General features: G+C 35.3%; 1 protein-coding gene and 1 long non-coding RNA gene across 12 annotated transcripts in view; one reads left to right on the forward strand and one right to left on the reverse strand.

Annotated features, from left to right (window-relative positions):
- The window catches only part of LOC126865310 (protein sidekick), a 44,358-nt gene that overhangs the window by 2,396 nt on the left and 19,599 nt on the right, over window positions 1-22,363 (reverse strand). Inside the window, exons 2-25 of one of the 6 annotated variants that reach the window (XM_050617715.1) lie at window positions 10,988-11,083; window positions 9,940-10,119; window positions 9,361-9,574; window positions 8,917-9,090; window positions 8,463-8,671; window positions 8,232-8,382; window positions 7,954-8,081; window positions 7,715-7,825; window positions 6,768-6,887; window positions 6,539-6,694; window positions 6,340-6,466; window positions 5,967-6,268; window positions 5,687-5,872; window positions 3,388-5,611; window positions 3,117-3,313; window positions 2,841-3,037; window positions 2,519-2,758; window positions 2,239-2,436; window positions 2,011-2,152; window positions 1,645-1,923; window positions 1,378-1,398; window positions 687-844; window positions 447-609; window positions 51-376 (exon numbers count right to left, since the gene is read on the reverse strand). In XM_050617715.1, coding sequence (XP_050473672.1) covers window positions 51-376; window positions 447-609; window positions 687-844; window positions 1,378-1,398; window positions 1,645-1,923; window positions 2,011-2,152; window positions 2,239-2,436; window positions 2,519-2,758; window positions 2,841-3,037; window positions 3,117-3,313; window positions 3,388-5,611; window positions 5,687-5,872; window positions 5,967-6,268; window positions 6,340-6,466; window positions 6,539-6,694; window positions 6,768-6,887; window positions 7,715-7,825; window positions 7,954-8,081; window positions 8,232-8,382; window positions 8,463-8,671; window positions 8,917-9,090; window positions 9,361-9,574; window positions 9,940-10,119; window positions 10,988-11,083 — 6,299 coding nt within the window. Of the gene's footprint in view, window positions 1-50; window positions 380-446; window positions 610-686; window positions 845-1,377; window positions 1,399-1,644; window positions 1,924-2,010; window positions 2,153-2,238; window positions 2,437-2,518; window positions 2,759-2,840; window positions 3,038-3,116; window positions 3,314-3,387; window positions 5,612-5,686; window positions 5,873-5,966; window positions 6,269-6,339; window positions 6,467-6,538; window positions 6,695-6,767; window positions 6,888-7,714; window positions 7,826-7,953; window positions 8,082-8,231; window positions 8,383-8,462; window positions 8,672-8,916; window positions 9,091-9,360; window positions 9,575-9,939; window positions 10,120-10,987; window positions 11,084-22,363 lie in introns of all 6 variants that reach the window. The other 5 variants (XM_050617714.1, XM_050617713.1, XM_050617716.1 and 2 more) reach the window with 5 other exon arrangements.
- Window positions 11,958-21,694, forward strand: LOC126865342 (uncharacterized). Of its 6 annotated transcripts, none has more exons than XR_007689496.1 (5): window positions 11,958-14,127; window positions 14,280-17,885; window positions 17,976-19,062; window positions 19,147-19,315; window positions 19,378-21,694. It is a non-coding gene; the product is annotated as an uncharacterized LOC126865342 (long non-coding RNA). The 6 variants fall into 6 exon arrangements; XR_007689495.1 differs by having other exon boundaries at window positions 17,976-18,778; window positions 18,835-19,062; window positions 19,147-21,694; XR_007689497.1 differs by having other exon boundaries at window positions 14,280-17,141; window positions 17,583-17,885; window positions 19,147-21,694.

Genomic DNA, 22,363 nt, shown 5'->3' on the forward strand with positions numbered 1-22,363 from the left:
TACGTCATGTATAATGCATATGTTTTATACATATATTTAAGGAATGTTACCTGTGAATCTGTTGAACTAATTTCGGAAGGTTTTTCCGTAACGCTGCTATCGTCAGGGTTTTCATCATATCCTTTCAGACTTTCTTCGTCGCTATGATAAGCAACAGAGGCTGGTGATGGTCTAGGAGGTGACTTTCCCAACATTGTAGGAGGAGGAGGATGCATAGATTTTCTTGCTAAAGTGTTTCTTTTACCTAATGTACCACAAGCATTAGCCATATTCATAGCACCACCACCTCCTTGTCTTGATCTATAAAGCTCTAAATCAGACTCTTGTCTATCATCAGTATCCATTGCCATAGACTCTTCAAGTGTCTTTTGTGCTTCTTCTAAAACAATTACTTGATTATTATAAACTCATATACTTTGTGTTAGAATGTATTTATTACAACTTACGTTTGTATTTATAGCTTTTACTTTTCACGCATAGCACTGCTATGACCATTATAATAATTATAATTGATGCAGCAGCTAAAGTAACCATAAACCAAGTTTGTCTGTAAAATGGTTTATGTTGTAGGTATGCATATTCAAGGTATAGCTTTGATGGAGTTAAAATCTAAAAAAAACAGGAAATTATCATTAGTATTTAATGCTTAGAAATATTTATGAAAATTTATATACAGCAATATTTACCGTTTCTGTGGAATATGCTGGATAACTAATTCCATAACGATTATATGATATTACTCTGAATAAATACGATGTAGATGGAAGTAAATTTTGATAAGATACAGAATATTCTGTCAATGGTCCATTACTACTACGTACGATTGTCTGCCAACGACTGTCATCTATAATTACAAATATAATAATAAAATTTATTTGGCTTTGATAATGAGATCATAAATGCAATTGAACTTCTGCAGGTTTTCCTAAAATTATGTGCTACAGGAAAGAATGATATATCTGGTTGCTTTCATAGCTTTTAAGAAAGTAATGATGACTGAAAACTTATATAGTTATGTTGTGTGTTATACATTACATGTTTTAAGGGAATTAATGAAGTATTAGATGTAAAAACTGAAAAATTAAAACTGTAGGAATACACCATCATCTAACATGTCAAACTTTAGCTATTCATTTGTTACTGTAAATTATAGCAGCATTCGAAGTTAAGATGTTTGATAAATTTCTAACTGAACTCATGGAAAATGTCATGCTGTGACATTATCATGCAATCAACAGTACAAATATCACTAAACAAATCACAGATTAATAACAAACAGGAAGCTATATTTTAACGCTAATAAAAATCATATTTAACTGTTGAGATCATCTAATATAATACTCGACGTTCAATATATTTACGTGCATTGACACTTACAATGCTGCCACTCTTCCATTGCTATATGATTATAAAAAAGGCAATATTAGTAATACAAATAATATAATCTGAAATTTTATAAATAGATAATTTATGTTTAAATATGTGAAAATAAAATAATCAAAGTAACTCTACTATTCAGTTTTATCTTTCACATGTATAAATATATACCTTTAGAAATATTTTTCATTTTTTTTATCAATTCTGCAATCTCCGTTTTAATATTTGAGGGATTTTATAAATGTTAAAATAGTTCATGTTATTTACCTTTCCGGCGCGTTTCGATGTAGTATCCTAGAATGGGTCCTTTTCCAGAAGCACCATTAGTCCACTGTAATTCAACACTAGACACTGTTTTTGTAACAGCAAGATTGCTAGGTGCCATTGGTGAACCTTCTTGTGGACCTGTTGTAACATTTCCAGATATAGGCGGACCAAAATCAATGGTTTGCGCTCTAACCATAAAAGTATACGTTTCTTCTTCTTCTAAAGGTTGAATTAGTAGACTTGTTTCCGTTACCTTTTGTTTAACTTGCTTACTAAAACCTATAATAATATAAAATGTTACGTATCTAAGCAATTGTTTGTTCGTATATTAAATATTTGGAATAACTTTTATACTAAAAAACATACGATCATTTTGTTCTGCAGTTTCATATGTAACAATGTAGCCGACTATTTCGCCATTTCGTAGTTTTGGTGCTTCCCAAGAGACGCGGAGACTAGTCATTGTAATTTCTGAGAATTGTAAATTGTGTGGTGGTCCAGGTATATCCTATAAATCAATTAAATATATTTAAAAAGGAAAAAGAGAAGAGAAGCAATTACGATATCAGTTTAATTATTGTTGAATTTATGTACCTGTTTAGTTCTGACAGTGATAGATGGGGTTCGAGGACCATCACCGGCAGGGTTGAAAGCCAATACTTGAATGCGATATTCTGTATATTTATCTAAAAACACTAAGCTATGTGTTAAGTATGATGCTGGTACAACTTCTATTTCTTCTTCCTGTTTGTTTTCCAAATCTTGAGGAGAATCAGTAACTAAATAGAAAATCTAAAATAAGAAATATAAATAATAAATATTGCTTAAACAATTAGATTAAAAAATAAATTCTATATGCAAATGATAATTTTACTTTATATCCTAATAAATCTCCATTTTGCATATTGGCTTGGGGTGGTTTCCAACGCAGATGTACTTCTGTAGAAGAAATTGGTTCTGCTTTTAGATGTTGTGGTTCTCCTGTAGGAACTGCTTCTCCTACATATACAGTCACTGGAGGGCTTGATGGACCTTCGCCTTCAGAATTGAAGGGTAACACTATTACTTCGTAATACCTATCTTCTGTCAAGTCGCTTAAAACAATCTTCGTAGCCTGCAAAAGTTAAGAAAAGATTAATACAACTTATCATTTACAATCTATTACAGTGTTCTATAATTATAATTATAATCATTACTTTTATTCCTAAAATTTCTTCTTTAGGAGTATCTTGAAGGGCTGTGGGGAAATCAGAAACTGGTTGATAAACGACGCGATAACCACCTGTTTCATGATCGCCGCTCCAATATACTTCATCTATTGCGTTCCAATGAACTTCTATACTAGATGTCGTTATTGGAACTACTTTCAATCCGGTAACTCCCCGAGAAGGTGCTATAAATTCATATTACGATAAAAATTATGTATCTTAACGAAATAAATTTAGGACAAATGAAAAGTGAATTTTATGTACCTGCTGGTAGAGTTTGAACTTGAACAGATTCTGTACTCCAAGTTGAAGGACCTATATCGTTAGTTGCTTGTATTCGGAATTGATAGAATGTAAATGGTTTTAAATCATTTGCTGTATAAGATGTTAATGTTGGTTCTACTCTTTCAGGAATCGTTTGAAATGGTCCTGAATTTTCTGATTGTTGTACCGTATAATATCTATAAAAAAGCATTATACATATTAATTTTACATAATATAAAAAATTATACATTAGATGTAGTGAAAAATTTACCTTAATGGTGCAAACCCATCACGGCCAGGTGTCCAATTAAATGTTATCTGTCTACTTTGTATTTGCGATCTGCTAATTTGTGGCATCGACGGCGATTGCGGACGTTCTCTATTATTTGTAGTAAAAACGAGAGCGTATGCTGTTTTTCCCCATCCTAATCTCGTTTGTGCTGTTACCGAGAACATGTAATACTTCTCTGGCTCTAGTCCAGTTGCTCTAAAAGTTCTATCTGATGCAGGAAACTCCTTCGAAAATTGATGATCCTGACTATTATTTAGATGAAACATAACTTTATAGGCGAGAATCTCTCCGTTCGGATCTTCTGGAGTATCCCAAATAATCCGAGCAGTGGTAAAGCTTACATCAGGGAACGATACATTCGATGGAGGTCCAGGAGCATCTTCAAATGTTTGTACCCTAACTGGCGGAGTGCTTAAAGTGCCATCGCCAAGACGCGTATAAGCTAGAACTTGTATGTGATACTGGACAAATTTTCGAAGTTCTGTTAAAGTTGTTGTAAATGTTGTATTACTAGGAATGTTTTTATACTGGAATGCTGATCTAGCATTTGCACCGTAGTAAACTTTAAATCCTTCTATTTGTCCATTCTGATGTTCTATGGGAACATCACCCCATCTAACTAATATAGTCGTGGAAGACGTTGCATTGGCTTCTACATTAATAGGACCCATCGAAGGAACTGATTCGCGAGTTCTTTCAACAGCTTTGGGGCTTATTGTCGATGATCCAACGTCATTAAGCGCTTGCATTACAATTTTATAGAGAGCATATTCTTCCATGTTCTCTAAAATATACGAATTCGCAGTATGGTCTTCTATAGTTATGCTCTTTGACTTGTTCGTTCGAACTTCAGTATAAGTAACATTATATCCCCTTGGATTTCCGTACCATTCAATCTGTTGTAATGGAATCCATCTAACACGCAATTCCGTGGCGCTCATTGCACGAACCGTAACATTCCTAGGAGGATGTGACGGTGGTGCTTGAATCGTTTGAAATTCTTTTGTTGGTTCGGAAGGTTGGGAAGCACCGACAACGTTGTTAGCTATTAATCGTAATTTATACTGCATAAATGGAATTAGACCACCTACAGTGATTGTACTAGCATCAGGATCTGAAACTTCGTAAATATTGTACCATGTTGTGTTTCGAGTGGTTTGTGCTTGTACTGTCCACTTTATTATGGACGAATTGCCGTCAAAGCCTGGAGTAAATTGAAGAACAACAGAGAATGCATCTATATTAGACAGTGCTAATTTAGTTGGTGGTTCAGGAAGAACAGGCTCAACGCCTGATTGAATAACAGCTACTGCTGGTTTTCCAGGACCTATTGAAGTCCAAGCAACAACTTCAAATTTATAATGAGTCATTGCTTGTAAATGTTCGATTTTGGCTGAAAGAGTGTCTGACGTGAAGTTTTCTACTCGTAGAGAATCTGGTACATCTTTGATCATATATTTTAATTGGTATTGGATGAGAACTCCATTAACTTCCTGTGGAGCGTTCCATTTAACGGTGAGTGAACGATCACTTATGTTCTCAAATTGTAGATTTTCTACTTCTTCAGGTACATCTTCGCGTGTACGAATTTGAACGGGAGAACTTTTTTCACCATCACCTGGATCAGTGAAGCATAATACAGTTATATTGTATAAGGTGTATTTCTTTAAACCTGTCATAATTGCACTTTGCTCTGCAAGAGGATCGAATAAGCTAGGTGGTACGGTCATCGACTTGTATTCGCTCGCTTCTGTAAAATTATGCCCGATCCAGGCTTGTAATTTATAACCTTGATTTATTCCATTAATCTTTTGCGGATTGGGAGGTTTCCACCACACTTTTATCGATGTTGAATTAATAGCTGTTACCTTTACGTTTGTGGGTGGTGCTTCAGGTACTCCTTCCTTGGTTTTAATCTTCAAACCTTCCGTAAATACTCCAACCCCTTTATCATTATACGCTGCTATCTGTACGATATAATCCTTCCAAGTAATTAGGTCGGTAATAAGATAATTTCTTTGTGCTTCGTTAGTAATATTCTGTATTGTCCATGGATTGTCGTTGTAGCCGTATAGTCTATATCTTAATACGTATCCTAAAATATGACCGTTTCGATATTCTTCTAATGGAAGTTGCCACTGCGTGATTATTTCTGAGGATGATCGAGCGGAACCAACGAATCCTACCGGTGGTCCACTCGGAGCTACAGTAAAATTCACAAATATTAATGAAAGTTTGGGAAATTATTAAGATTTGCAGGCTTGTAACTATTACTTACGCTCTTGAGGAAGAACTACTACATTACTGGGATCCGAAGGAGGTCCTTCGCCAACACTATTTTCTGCAGTCACTCGAAACTGATATGCAGCAGCAGCTTTTAAATTGTTCAATAGTACCCAACGATTTTGTGCCGAAACATTATTACACTCCGTGATCCAATTTAACGCAGAATCAGGTATTGGTCCTATATAAAGTAAATCGGAAATATATACGTATATAAGTAGACATGTATAGACAGATTAAATTTTTTTATTAAAGATCAATTTATGTTTAACTACCAAGATCAGAAACCTCCCGCCTTTGAACGATAAACTTTTTTGTTGGACTGTTTCCATCAAAGCCAGGAACCCAACTAACGTTTATGGTGCGAGGTGAAATTCGCTCGACTCGACTAGCCATTACGTTTATTGGTGCGAACGGTAATTCGATTACACTAAGACGAGCAGATCGAGTCTCATTTCCTCCCGGAGAAACCACAGAACACATATATTCACCCACGTCAGACGCACGAACGGCTGCTATTTCCAATGTACCATCATTTCGCATTTTTACTCTTTGACTGGCTTGTGTATTTATTACTCTGCAAAAGCAACAAATATGCTGTAACCATTTTTATTATCATTAATATCATTAATGTAGAAATGCACGTACTGTGAATTATGAAACCATGCTATATCGTACAAAACACTTGGATCGTTGGAGACCTTGCATTGTAATTCCGCGGTGTAGCCGAGAAGTACAGAGGTATCCACAGGTGGCTGAATAATTTGTGTTCGAACTGAAATGAATTAAATTCTGGTCAGAAACGGGTGATTTCTTAGTATTCTAAAATTATTTAATCATATTTTACCTAAAACAGTAAGATACGCTGAACCATTTACAGAACCAGCTTCATTAGCTCGAATACACGTGTATTTTCCGGCGTCGTTTGGTTTTACCGCAGCTATTAAAAGATCTCCGTTATCTAAGACTTGTACTCTTCCGGCGATTTCCACAGGAATTGTATCTATTAGTGAATCAATGTGTATATCAGTGTTATGGTATTAGTTGCCCATATGAATTAGTGATTAATAATTTACCATTATAAATCCATGTAGTGTTAGGTATCGGAGCTGCTACAGCATTACATGTTAAAGTTGCATCCTTTCCATCTAATATAGTTTGGTTTTGTGGACCATTCTCCATGATTGGTCCAGATGCTGAAAACAATAATTTGAATCTATTAATGTTTTGCTTGTGACCAGGAAGAATTGATTACATGCACGCAAAAAGAGGCAGGAACAATCGATCACAAAAGTAAATTTTCCCCATTTCAGTGTTTTCCAGTATACCATCTATTGACATTTTATAAATAATAGTAAAAAATGAATCAAAAAAGCATTGGAAAGAATTTAATAGCGTTCATTCGTATATATAATGGAAAACGCTGAATTTACCAATACCTGACTTCAATTAATAATAATTCTCTATTACCGAAACTTTATTTTCACTAAAAATTAAATTACGTATACTCTATGGCACAACTACAGAAATAGCTAATATTCAAAATTTTTTCCCTACGATTATCTTCCTAATCTAGAAACGTGCTATTCACGATATATTTTGTCCGTTTACTGTGACGAAGATACGTGCAAATGCTTAAAACAATTCGTCTACGTTTTCTGATACTAATAAAAGTATATTAATTTTGTTCCAAATATAAATATAATTGAAAAATGCTTTTTGTTTGTAATAGTGTTAATAACACTGTATATTGTATTTTGCGTAATAACATCACATCATATTTATTATTGCGTTCTTTGAACATGTTGAGCATTTTCTATAATTTTTCAAAGAGCCAATGTGTTTTACACACAAAAAAACTATCGTGCTTTGCAGATGTATTCACTATAACTACCAGAAAAAAACACGGATACAGCTGGTAAAAGCAAACATTGTGGTGTGATATGCATTCTTCAAGCATGTGCCCGGGGTAATTTCAAAAAGGAGGTGGATATTTCGTGGCGACTTGTCGTTAGAATCTTACTGTCTGGATATTGAGAGAACTTAAAACGGCGATCAGATTGGCGAACTCTGACTACATTGTAGCCAGCTGCCCAGCGGACAACTCTGTTTTTCAGTCTGCTTTCTAATCCTTCTGCCCCATAAAAAATACGTCATTTATTATAAATATAAAGAAACATCGTTTGACTAATAAAATAAAACAAAAAATTAATAATAATATATTTAATGATTTCATGTAACTCCAACGTGTAATGTACTAACTTTTTGCTTTTAACCAGGTGTAACTGGATGCTTCGCCAGCGTCGTTGGATGCAAGACATTGGAACATTCCTGAGTCATCCATGGTTAATTTTTTAATTGTTAAGGAGCCATCTTCTTCCAGTGCGTACCTATACATAAAAGTGCAGAAGAATATAGAAATAGGAAGATAAGAGAATTTTGAATTTGATAGATGATTTCAGTTAAAATACATACTTTAGGTAGCAATTAATGAATTTTTTTACTGATTGAAAATTTAGCAGTTTTTCTAAAAATCATACCTAAATCCAAGAAGATGATCAACAGGCTCTGCATTTCGAAACCAAGTGATTTTAGGAGGAGGTACACCGACAGCATCACATGGTAACGTTACAGTTGATCCATAATCACTAAGAGTCTCTCGTTTCAATTCCGTTATAAAAGTTGGTTTTTCTAAAATATTATAACATAAGAATAACGCATATATGGGAAATTTAAAGGTTACGAATCTCCAGTTGTTGAATCCGTCTTACCATATACGACAACATTCGCGCTCGCGTTCACTGTTGGATATCCACCGCTTCTTAAGTCCACATGGCACGAGTATACGCCGGTGTAAGTTATGTTTGCCGATATTAACGCCAAAGTTCTATTCCACGAGTCGTTAAAACTATATGATATCCTCGAGTTCTCGATGGGGATCCCGTCTTTCGTCCATAAAGTTCGTAACTCATGAAGAGATCTAAAATTACCCATTTGAAACATTTCTCTCACAGAACAGTTTCATGTAGAGTGATTACGAGCAAGTTTATCAAACTTTCAAAGTGTAACCCATTCTCTTTAAGGAAGGGAAAAAGGTATAAAGTCTTACTTTTTCAAAGGTTTATTTTGTATTTTGCAGATTTTGTAGAATGGAGGTCGCAAGAGCATTATTATTTTATTATATGACTAATTTGTATCCTTTCTTCTATAAAATTCACGAATTACCTAGCATTGGCTATGCAATGTATGTAGGTAACGTCTTGGTCCTTGATGATCTGAGTGTCCTGCGGTTTCACTATGATACTAGGTGCCACCTCAGCGTTGGCATCTCCCGTAACTTGCAACTTGAAAAACGGACTGTTCTCCTCTTTTCCCAATTGCGTGTTAATGGCTCTGGCCCTGTTTAACATATAAAAGTGCGAAAGGGAACATTTCTTTTAGTTTCTCTAGTTATAAGAAAATTACATGTAACGAAAAATAAGTTTCTCTATTCCTTTATACGAAAATTCCCTTAAGTTGAAAAATTTCACTGTAGATACATAAAAGAATATATAAACTTTTAGATCCACAGCTTATATAGCTATCGTCCCATAAAGTTTCACAGGTACTTCATTCATTCTCTGATAACTACACAAGGTAACTCCCTGGACCAGTTACTTTAATACGAACCTGTACAGGCCTTGATCGCTCTCAGAAGCGTTCAGGATAAGCAACGTGTGATGAACAGACGCATATTTTATGCCGTATAACAACGAGCCGTCGGACGTGAACCATGTAACGTCAGGTGCAGGATGGCTTTCTATCGGTGGCAGCGTTAAAACAGCCGCGCTGCCCGATTTCACGCTCACCATCCTCTCTGTGAGATCCTCGAACACCCCCATATCTGGACAGGATAATATTACGGTGTTACTTTCATCGCGCTGGATGCATTAACTGCGACAAAATATGTACGTTGCTCGTGATAATCAGAGCATCGTGTCCTAGAGCGTGATAAAGAGGAGAACGCAGATGGATCGAATGTTGCTGTGCGCAATAAAACTCGCTGTGTTTAATTTACAATTGGCTGTAGTATATAGCTCGACTTTGAAATAGCACGCTTTTCATGTAATTCGTTTCCTGTTTTTAGTTTTGTTATGGTAGATCGAAATAAATGAAAGTGAAAGCAACTGAAACGTGTTCGATTCTTGACTAGGATTAATTAGGATAATTAGAAAAATGTGAAACTGTCGTGTTTAATTATATACGTACAGGCTACCGCAAATGTAATTCTTTCACTAAATATAGATCCTACGTCGTTCGTGGCAACACAGTGATAAACTCCTGCGTCTTCTCTACGTGTACTTTGTATTCGAAAATAAGGCTCCGAAGTAAGCTCGTTGCTGAGGGGTACCCCATCTTTGAACCACTTATATTTTGGCTGAGGATTTCCTGCGAACAGAATGTAAACGTAATAATGTATCAGAGAATAGTACTTTATTTACCTGAATTTGTCAGAGGACAATTTATATAATTGAAGCTCTATCTTTTAGAAAAGATATAAATCATTAAAAGTGAAAGTTTCATTAAGACAAAATTTTACTAGATACATTACATATACTACAGTGATGATCCTAAATTTGTGTATTTTCAACAAATTATTAAAATTTACACGATTTCAGTTTTCGTTTTCACGAATTATATCTACTTCACGTTTAAACGTCACGAATGATGACAGTTCAAGGTGTTAATATTTTTCGCGGCTACTATAGGCATTCTTTGTTTGGTCAAGAAGTAGATGTAATATACAGCGACCTAATACTATTAGTACAGGGTCATACTATCATATTACGGCACTACGGTGCAACTGTAAGGCTTCATCTGGCCACCGTCTCATCCGGCTGTTATTCGATATTTCATGAGAACAATGGGATATTAAAAACACGTAGGAAAATTTGTCAGTTTCCATAGAACTGAAATTCGAGTAAAAAAAACTCCAGAAATCTCGAAAATGAACCATAAATCGAAATAATCGCATGATTGTTTCATATCTCAAAACTTATCGACTAAAATAATTTATTAAACTGTACATTTATTAATTGTAAGAACAAGACATTTTTTATTTTCAATTTGATGATTAAAATTTGGAATACGAGAAAAGTACGTTTTATTAAGTGAACTCTATAAAACTTAATCGATTCATCTTTAAAATAATATAATATCGCGGTAAAATCGAGACGAGAAGAGGTTCTTAATGCATTTGAAATCATCGCTTCCGGGTCGAATCTCGTCGAATATCCGTGCTACGTTCCCTATTTACCTCTCGCTTGACACTGCAGAAATTTTGTCCGATTTTCGCTAAGAATATTGCCGCTGCTGGAAGGCTGAGTGGTGAAGCGCGGTTCCTGGAGGGTCTCTGTAAAAAGATCGAAAGAGCGAATTTCAATATATAGTTCAATTACGCTGTTACTCGCGAACAAATTGATTAAATCGATATAACATTTCGTGTAGATATACTTTTAGACATTTTCATAGATTTTTCTGGAAGTACTTATGAGATTGAGTATTAAAATAACATTTCATACCTTGTACGAATTTGATATCGAAAAAATTGAGAAAGGGGTCGTAAACTCGTTATAAACTGTACGAGAAATGGTTTTTAAGGTACTCGACGAATTAGTAGGCTTCATAACCGAAGCAGTAATAAGAAGGGAATTCTTTGAAGCAGTTCTGAATGTTAAGTTAAAAAAGCTAGATTTTAATTCCTTAAATCCTAGTGATTTTGTAAAAAGGTACGTTTCAATATTATTACTAGTACCTTCTTCCTTGTCTCAAGAAAGTTTTCGTCCAATTTACGGAACTTTCAAGGAACGGAACAAAGTTTGCGAGACAATACAGAAAAAGCGTATATTTAGACAATTAACGACGAAACAAAGAGAAATATCAAACGAAATGGGTTGAGCGTTGCGGTGAATCCGTCGGTTAGCCGATGAGAAAGTCCACCGTATTCGCCCCCATCTTAAAAATCATCGGACCGTGTCAGAAAAGAGGGTGCACGTGTCGGTTTACGTCCATGTGACTCGGTTCTACGGCATCCGGCTGTTCGCATTCTTTACTCTTCTCTTCATCCTTTTGGTACACCGTAAACTACGCACGTCTAAACCTGATGACTCAGTCGTTGTTACATGGGACTCGAACATAATGCACATATACACCATAAGCTATAACTTTATGAGCCCTTTTCGGTTGCTTTGCACTGCATTGGAATCCATGCAGTTATTTACTTCGAGTATAGTTCCTGTATTCATTTATTCCATTACTATAGAATACTATTGCGTTCTTTTTAATTAAATTATAGAATTTCAAACTATAGATTATGCACGATGAGTCTTACAATCTATTTGAGCGTATAGTGTAGAGAAAATTTTCCTGGTCACCCATTCATTTGGTTAAGAAGGATTTGCTAACTTTCACTTGGAGTCGATGAAAAGATAACACCATACGACATTAACGCTGCAAATGTGGTTAAGTTTCATTAAAAACTGATTCGAGCATTAACACGCTAATGGAGTATAATTAGAACAGCCTGTGAAACGATTATTTCCGAGTAAAGTCGTTTCTTTTCAGCTGTACATACAAACATGCAAGAACACTTTACGACGACGATGTGCTATTGTGTTTTTTGGCGTATGGAGTTCCTCGTCAAGAGGATAACATTTTTAATCTTGAACGAGCTGCGAGAAAAAAAATATTCTTTATTGGAGAAATTACGCAGGAAAGCATTTGAAATGAGAAAATCTTTCATTTGAAATTTACAACAAAATTAATTTTAGTACCAGAATGCACAATTAGTGTTCCGAAATTTTTAGAATTCGACTGTCTTTAAACTTTCTGTCTGTTTTAAATATTTTTTATAATCGAATATTCTATAATTTTAAAAATCTTCCTTTTACAATACGATTGAAAGCGTAATGCGATGAAAGAAACCATCTTCGCGTTAAATAAGATCCACGCAAGAGTAACGAGAGACGGTTTCTGAGTCGATAAATTGGAATGATCGTTGACACAGTAATCGATGGTACACTCGATAATAATTTCTTGAAGGCCGGCTCGAGAGGTTTGTCTTGCTGAAAGAAATGATATAGAATGGGGAAAAAAATAACGGATTATTATCTTTCAAGTAGCATTTTAGACGGTCGTGCTTGGTTGACAGTTTCTATTTCCATGACCATATAATCAGTCACGTTAGCTTGAAACGATGGCGATGAATTACAGATACGATAAATACACGTCCATTAGAGAATACACACAATATTCTCGTGCTTTTTATTACTCGATTATACGTATACATGAACGGCATCTTTGTGTCTTCCCATGGGAATATTTTGTTAGCTCGAGTACGCTCTTTATAAAAAGTTCATAGATTCCGAGTTTAAAAAAAATTTTATTTTTTAATCAATTGCAATTAGGAATAAGGATACAGCAATTCAAATCTAAAATAAAGAAAAAAGTATCTATTCCAACAAATATAAGTATGTATAAAACTATAAATATAATAATTTTCTTACGGAAAATTATCTTCTTATGCAACTTATCTCCAACTTATCTCTAACTTATGATCCGTATTCAGATAAAGGTAGAGAACGCTAATCAAACTATGTAGAATTAATTTGCCATGGATAAACACACGACACACCCTTTGATTTATAGAGCATAGCACAGCTTCGTCTTGAAGTATAAGCACTGCGCTTAAGGACCGCCATTCATTATTCTTGAAATCCATCAGTGTCTAGGAGTGCCGCGCGATGTAATACTTAACTAGTAAACTTTCCATTGACTTAAAATTGCACTACATCTATGAATGCGCGACAGAACTGTCTTATCGATATCACGTTGAAATATACTCCCTGTCTCACAAGTTTCCGTATAACTTTTATTATTGTTATTAGATAGAGCTTATCGTAATTCATTCTAATGATAAACGCTACTAACTAATAAATCCGACTCTATAAATTCGTTTACAGACTTTACAGCATAAGAGAGTGGCGTAATCAATAATATTTAGGTTCAAAAACTGAAAAAATTTAAGGAATAGCGTCTTAAACCGAATTTCTTATTTTTAACATAGAATCTCTGAAATTCCAGGAAATTTACTGCGCGTGAGAGTAAATGCACAACAGGTTGTTGTTCAAAGGAAGCTCGATGTGTGCGCAAACGGTAAGTGTACAAGTTTAGCGAAGTATTCTTTCTGGTGAGATGGCGAGAAAAATGAGAAAAGCTGATTACCTCATTTTCTTCAACGCACCGAAATAAAACGGAACATTAATGCGGTCAGGCTGAAATAAGAAGCGGCAGCTTCATATGTGCTCCTTATAGCATCTCAAAGAGGGATACTCGAAGAGCTTTAATAAGTGGAGCACAACGGGTGCTGCTTTTGGGTCCTGCATACACTGTAGCATAGTGAGTCTGGAATTTCCTTTCATCCTTTTAATCAATTTAAATAAATTTTTATCGTTATTGTAATTTTTATAATACTACTATGTGCGTTATTTTCTACATGATAAAAATGAATTAAAAATGTAAAATGGAGCATTTTACTTTTCTGTTTTTAGTTATTCTGTGACGGGATGTCAGTACTTGACTACCACACCGTGTAACATGGCATAACAGCATGCATTAATGCGACAATGTAATCATTTGCATAGCATCGCGGTGTCGTCAGTAAAACTAACTTTAAAGCTTAAACGCGGTATAATTAGGAAATTTTGAAATTAGGAAGCGCATCTGTATCAGCAGAGGCTTGTATACATGCTACTTTGTATATTTTTAAAAAGAATAGTACAAGTAATAATAGAAAATCAATTTATCATACATCTTCAAATTTTATAAAAATCTACTTCATCTCTATTTTATCAAGATGAAAAGATATTTTTGTATAAATCAAACTTTTAATACGCTAGATATTTTGTAATATTCTACATTCAGTATTCAATCCTTTTCCATAATTTTAACACTAAATTATATAATGTGAACGACCGAATACTGCAAACTCATTCAAATACATCTGAGAATTGTCGTATTCGCCCCGCATTTTATGCAGCCTCTTTTGAATTTCCGATTCGAAAAGTTCGCGTCAACGTGAACGATATTCAAGATATTAAACTGTGGGAAAAGAACGGAAAATTTTTCAACGACCTAAAAGCTGCTCGAGTTCTAAGAAATATTTTGAGACGTTGAAAATATTACATATTTTCGTGTTCACAAAGCATTCCGTGTCAAACTCGACGGTATCTTTATGTATTTTCATATCTCTTTTCTTCAATACCTTAAAAATTGTCTTATTCTTTTTAGATAAAATACTATTAAAACTATTAAAAACGTACCAAAAAGGTGTATAAAAGTGCATAAAAATATTTGACTAGGTCCAAAATGTAAAGTTGGAGTTTCTATCAAAGTTCACCCTTTAGTCTACAAAACGTATGCAAATAGTTAATTATATAGCAACGTGTTTTGCTGACCGGTAACCAACCAGAATTCGATCAATAAGTAGAATAAAACTAATTGCCATTCTTTTCTAATACTAAAATGTGAATGAAAATCAATACGAAATTAATCCTGTTCTGAATTCGCAAAATTAAAATTTATACACGATATCTACGATGTCAAGCAATTTTAATAATTCACAGCAGTATTTTGTAAAATTTAAGGAAGTTTTAAATAACGTGATTCGAACGTATACATTATAAATATATATTACTTCGAACTGTTGAATTTTTAATTCTCTTTTTATTTCAATGGAATAGTTCCAAAGACTATTCATTTACCAATGAATATTCTCAGTCACTAATGACTCCTTATATCGATCGTATCAATTACTCACCCCACAAGGAGGTGCATGACTTTTGTTTCACCAATTTAGGCCAAATTTCACGTATAATCAATTTAACACGATATTCAAATAATTTAATAATTTATTATCCAAAATTATACTGTTCAAACATATGCAGTGCGGTATATTATTCAAATATTTTGAATTAAAATACCCATACCTTTTGATTTAACATTCTAATGCCTAAATCTTTAACATCTGCAAAAATACAGATCATTATTATAATACAATATCTCTTATAATTTTTTCTATAAAAACAAACTAATCTTTATTATTGATATAAAATTCCAATCAGTTCAACGCAGCATAAGTTCTCGTTACTTTTTGCCAAACAACAGCGGAAGAACAGTAATCAACGAAGCATGCAAATGAAATAGATTTTCCGGTGATTCGTCCATCATTGTCGCCGAAGCAGCATACAACGAGCTCTATGAAAGGAAAAATCAGGTTTATTCAGTACGACAATCGCTGCACGATTTATCCAGCACATGCTCGTGTTATCGTGGCTGTACAAAAGCAACGGTGTACGTTGCTGAACTACTGAACCCCTATTTTAAGCACCGCAGCTGTCACACGAAATACGGTAAGAGAGAGGGTATGCGTTTACGCACAAGGGCAAGACTGCAGCCCGTGGATAATCTGCTTTTACTAACAGCATATTACTAAGTTGAGGATATACCGGATCTGTTCGAGAGACGCTTTCCTTGCTCCCTAAAAATATGCGCGCTCTCCACAAGGGTTGAAGTTTTCACTGAAAGTGAACTCGACCTCGGGTGGATCACTTTTCCTGTATCACTGCCGTGTTAGATATCTAAACAGGAGTTAAACACAAACGTTTTTATTACAGACTTCGAAATTGAAGGATTTCGATTGCAGACATCTTATAACTTCTAGGTATATTTTCAAATTGATTTCAGATTTTATCATAACATTCGTACCTCGTTACGATGCTAATGAAATGTCAAGTGTTGTATAACACAAATATCCACGACTACACTGCGGATTTGTTTGAATGTATGAAAAATTGTAATGTGCAAAAATATACGAAATATACGTAACAATGACAAATATATAAAAATCCAGCTTTCATATTTTCATTTAATTGCTTCACTTCTATCGTCAACTAATCTGTTCACCACATTTTCCATTATAAACCAACAAGCATCTATACAAACATCCCTACACACACTTCCTAAAAGAAGAAAAAGGGAAAGAATGAAGAGAAATTCCAACAGCGTGGCTTCTCCTTGTCGGATCAGCTTCGATCGAGACGAAGATGGAAGTTCAGCACTGCACAAAGAAGGCAAGCACGAGGTTGACCACCTGCAAACTGCAGAGAGAGGGAGAGAGTGGCATGCACCCCAGCGGGCGGAAGCTATAGCTGGCACTGCGTGTTGTAAGACGCAATGCGCAACATTTTGCGGAGGCCTTCGTCGCTTATCGGTCAGGATATCTCGCGTGAACCAGCCCGAATCAAAGTGAAATCCGTATTGTCACTCAAATCGGACAAACTGTGCGCGCCATACTTTTTCATTTTCCAGAGCGAATCCATGCTTCAGTTTACGAACCCAGTTGAGGAAGACTTGTAAGTTTCTATCATTGATCCTGGCTTTCTTTCTCTCTTTCCTTCTGGAGTGGTTCTTCTTGAAGTAGAAAATTAGTGATCGATAAAAGTGAGATTAAAATTTGTGGAACACTTTCTTTCATTTAAATAGGTGGTTCGAATACTTTTAACATATTGATATTTCTTTTGAAAAATAGATAAAATATGAATAGCTTGGAAAAATGTATTACATACGGTGTAATAAAAAATTCATACTGAATTTTGTTTTTGGAATTTTAAAAGTCTTTTTAGAAGGGCTAAGAATAATTTTATCCAAAAATTTCCTGTACTAAAACATCGCAATTTATCCACCTGTGATATACACACTTGCGATAAATAGTCATAAAGTTTCAAAAACACCCATAAAGCCAACTGACAATAGTTTGCGGCGCATGTATATCATAAGTTTCTCGATGTTCACAGTTTTTAATATTCGCATTAGGATATATCTCGACTATAAAGTCTGTCGACGTATTTGGCAGAACAAAGGAGTTTCAACAACTTCCGATTCGAAATAGTTCCAGGTTTGTCCCGTAAAGCAAATTTTCCATGCAACAGAGTAACATAAATAATTTCCATCCAAAAATGAGAACATATTCCAGTCTCGTACAAAACATGGCAATTGATCCAGATTGTCAGCGAAGAGATTAATCGATCGGAACCCTGTGTTCATGCAGGATTTAATTACAATCTACAATTTCAAATAAGGTAATAATTCTTAAAAAGGTCAATAATTTGCTGTTGATTCTTTGCGCTGACTAGATTTATTTTCTTCAGTTATTTTAGTTTACCTCATAGATGTCCTAATATTTACAGATGGGGATGTAAGGCCGCGTTCACGACATCTTTCTGGGTAAACGCACGCTCTTTGGAACGATTCGATAAATCGGAACGAGGATAGGCAGACGGGCGGCAGAATGCGGCATTGGCGAAAAATCGCGTCGAAAAATTGGCAAAGCAGGGCGACTTGTCTGTGCATTTCGGTCGAAAGTAATCGTCCAACTATCATGCATTCGTTTTTTCTTCCCCTGGCATCGAATCGATATCGTACCATCCGCGCGCGATCGAAAACCTTCCTACTGGCTTATCGTAAAAACACCCATTCAATCGTTAGTTATCAAAGTTAAATTCAATTTAGAATTCACAATTTTGTCCCATTTTGATAAGAACAGAGAAATCGACAGAATTAGGATAAATAAGTTAAGGAAAACGACGATTCGAAACGGAGAGTTCGTGCACCACGTTTTTTTATGAAACGATAACTTAAATTATTTTCATCCACAATTTGAACTATTTTTATTCATATACTTGTAAAGCTGCGAGTAAATCGAATAGATTTAGAACAATTTAGAACAAATAGAAAAAGAATTTAAAATAGAGATTATTTGTTAAAATAAGAGATAGCAATTTACTGCACTTTTGCGTTTGAGATTATTTCAATTTCGAATATTTTATGAAAAAGTATTGCGCTAAGAGAAAATTTTGATAACAATGACAAGCGAATAAAGCGTGAAACACAAGAATGTATTTTAAGAACTTCATATGTTTTCTTCCATCCGTCTTCACCCAATAATAATGCCATACTGGTCCTCATAAGTGCACACAGGTGTGAACATGAGGTAAGTACGCTTTAGTTTCGACAATAATAGTCTCTACCCTGTTTATGATTCATTAGAAGTAAAAAGAGCAATGTACTCGATGGAAGTGGTACTTTATCCTTTCGAGAAACAACTGAAGCAAGAACTGGAGTCATTCGAATTAAAGTGATTTATAGATCTGATCGTATACATCATAACAGTAACGCAGAATCATTCCAATGAACTGAAGTCTACAGATCAAACAATTGTTCTAATACGTTTGGACTTTGTACAAACTTATATGTATTATAAATAAAAATATAAAGGTATTTAAACTTTCAATTATCCGTTATACTACAATAATAACGCTTAATATTCAGTGAGGTCATTTTTAACACTCATTTACGCAGAAATATGCAAAAACCTTTGAAAAGATCTGATATATTCAACATAACATGTTCAACCATGTGCCCCATGAAGATTATTATTAAACGCTTTCAAAATGCGTGTTACCACACCATGAAACCAGTGCACCTTTCGCAACACTCAACGCTTCCCACCGAAACAAGCATGTTCAAGGTTCGTTATGCCAGGGTTATTTAAATCACCGCTGCTCTCACCGTATTGTTTACGCTCAATAGAGAACGCAGGACGTGCTTAACCTAACCCAATGCTAGCTTTTTCTTTTCTACCGTCGACGAAAGGAGATCCCCAGAGGGAATCGTGGGGACATCGGAACAGGAACGTACGAAAGAACGAAACCAACGGTGCATCGACCCTCGAACACGTGGCATCGTCGTCGAATTCGAGCGTGTGTTTCTCCTAGGACCATATGCGCTTGGCTTCCTGGCCGCACTTCGCTTACAAGTGCACTTCATCGTCGGCTAAAGCCGACGACGGGTGGTTATTTCAAGGCGAACCCCTGAAAAAAAAGAGAAAGTTCCCTCCCTTCGCCCTTTGTCTAACGCCGCTGACTCAGCCAGCCACTATGCTAGACTGCCAATACCAGCACACAGAAATTGCTGAATTTCTTCTGTTTAACCTGGAGAAGCTTGTGCCGACTCGAAATCCTCGTTGGTTCGCTATTACGAGCATAACGTGAAGCTCGATCCCTCGTGGACATACTGTGACCTTTATCTTATACCTATACTTATATAATGACTTGAATGTGTTAATTGTTGGTATATATAGCTCATTATGGCCAGGTTTGGGTTTATTAAGGGTAGAAAGCTTGGTTCTTGGATTTGCGTATCGTAAAAGAGTGAATGGTAGCTTTAAGGATCCTTAATTATGATTTGAAGAAAGTTTTGATGGTTGATTGTTTTGCGAGAGAATTCTATTTTTTTGAAATTCATTCTCAATTCTTTCGGTCTGCATTTGATAGCAATAGACTGCATAACTCCTATAAAAGCAGCCCCAAAACTTTTGCCATTTGCTCCTACCCTGAACTCACGGTTTCTAGCTAAAACAGCTATTAAAATCGACCCGGAACTTTCGAATTAAATACACTCACGTAACACGTCAAAAGCAGAGAATCTACTGGATATCAGTCGGCATAGTACATCGATAAGAAAGGTAGTATAGTGGATCGATTTTCAGTGAACGTATTCCAAGAAATTGGTCGAGTTCAACAGCCACGAAGGGAACTCCAAGATTACAAGTAGGCGACAAATTAAGTGAATAAATAAAGAGAAATTAAATTAAGTAAATCAAGGGGGATTAAGTCGCAATCTTTCACTGGTCATATACAATTGATAGTTGAAAAAAGGTTCAACCCACGACGGATCAATATGATTTAATTAATTAATATCAGTATTATCGAATTTACTGAATTAATATTTTAACATTATATATTTTTAATTTTTAAACAAATAATTAAAGACTAGTTCACCCATTCCCAGTTCAACAAATCTAACGCAAATTTACCGCTATCAAATAAACGAAATATCGAGCACACGCGAGCATAAAATTTCATTATTACATGGAATGATTGTACGTCTCGTATGGGTTGCGTCATTAAAAATCTAAATTCGCTAAATCGCAAAACGTCACCGGATGAAATATCGGAGCGGCGCGACGTATCGCTCGTCTGCATCGGGGTTAATGTCACTAACATGCTATTTTATTTACGTTCCGGTCGCGACACTCACTGAACAGTACAGCGTCATCCAACGTGCACCTATCCTAAAGGAGGATGCGTGGCAGTTTCCGCGGTTACGATTTCATTCGGCTTTGGAGCGCAGGCGGTGGCTTCTGAATTCCAGTCTCGACCGTGAACCTCGTTCATTTCGGTCGGCTGCACTGGCAGATAGCCAAATATCTCTTCTTCCCTCCTGGTAACGTGTCTAAACGGCTACTGCGAGACGGAGTACAGTCCGACTCTGTATTCTCCAATGCAATCGCGTTCAAGTACATTACACCGGAGGTCCAATGCCAATCCGAGTCGGCGCTGCTTGTCGTAGCGTCAAACCAGTTTGTCGCCGATAGACGCGGCCTTCTGATGTAAACGTCAAAGAAAAATCAGCGGGCTACGCTACCAGTTACGTCATATCATTCTCAGGAAACAGAATTTCTCTATTTTTGAAAGATTCTTGATTGAGAATGAGTGACTGGAAATGATAACTATGAGATGTTATAATAAGTAAGTTATTCTGAATGTTCTGAATGTAACTTTGAGTGATTTATTTTGATTCTATATTTATAATCTTATTCGAAAGTTTCCATAAACGAATGATGAAGCTTCGGTTATTTGATGGAAATTTTACTTACTAACCGATTAAATTAACTCATGCTGATTGAATTCACTTATCTGGACGTGAACTCTTATCAGATCCACGAAAAATTTGTTGTTGCGTAGAGAATCAGTGATCTATCTCCTATTATGTGAACTCTAGTTATATAAATCGCTGGTTTTCCGAAAGATGTATATAAATAAAATTTTACTCCATATAGCAAAAACGTTTCTATCTATTTTATTAGGTTTCCTCTATACTATAAAATTTATTACTATTATTATTATTTTTTATTGCTCATTTATGACTTTGATTCATTCATTTCAATAATTCCTTGATGCATAGAAAAAATATGTATATCAGATATGTATATGTATATCAATTTCTTAATCATTTCACGCAGTACAATTTTAATGTCGAGACATAAAGTGCAGAAATGACAGGTTTTCGCGTGGACTGCACAATGTGCATAGGGCACAATGTACACACGGTCGTTGTTCAAGAGTCGAAGAGTAACTCGTTCAGCAGAGCAAAACCTTGAATTAGCACAGAAGAAAATCACCGACAATTCAGTGCACATTCTCACAACTTGTGCATTCCCACGACTGAATCTTCGCCCTTTTTTCGTCTACATTTTCTAGAATCCAAGTTTCCTTTACCTAGAAAGAATTCCAGGAAAAGGTTTTCCAAAATGGCTTTTATTAACTCGTTTTTTAAATAGCACATTTAAATAGCACATTTATTGGAAAATTATAACAAATGATACTACGTCTCTGTTTAGAACAAAGTAAATATAGGTAAGTACTTTGCAGAATGAGGTCAACAATGGGGATAAGTAGGAGAAGAAAGATATGACTCTGTTACCATTACATATTAATGTGTATTTGTATGGATT

This window comes from Bombus huntii, chromosome 4 (genome assembly GCF_024542735.1).
Source record: "Bombus huntii isolate Logan2020A chromosome 4, iyBomHunt1.1, whole genome shotgun sequence".
In the NCBI taxonomy this organism is placed as follows: Eukaryota; Metazoa; Arthropoda; class Insecta; order Hymenoptera; family Apidae; genus Bombus; species Bombus huntii.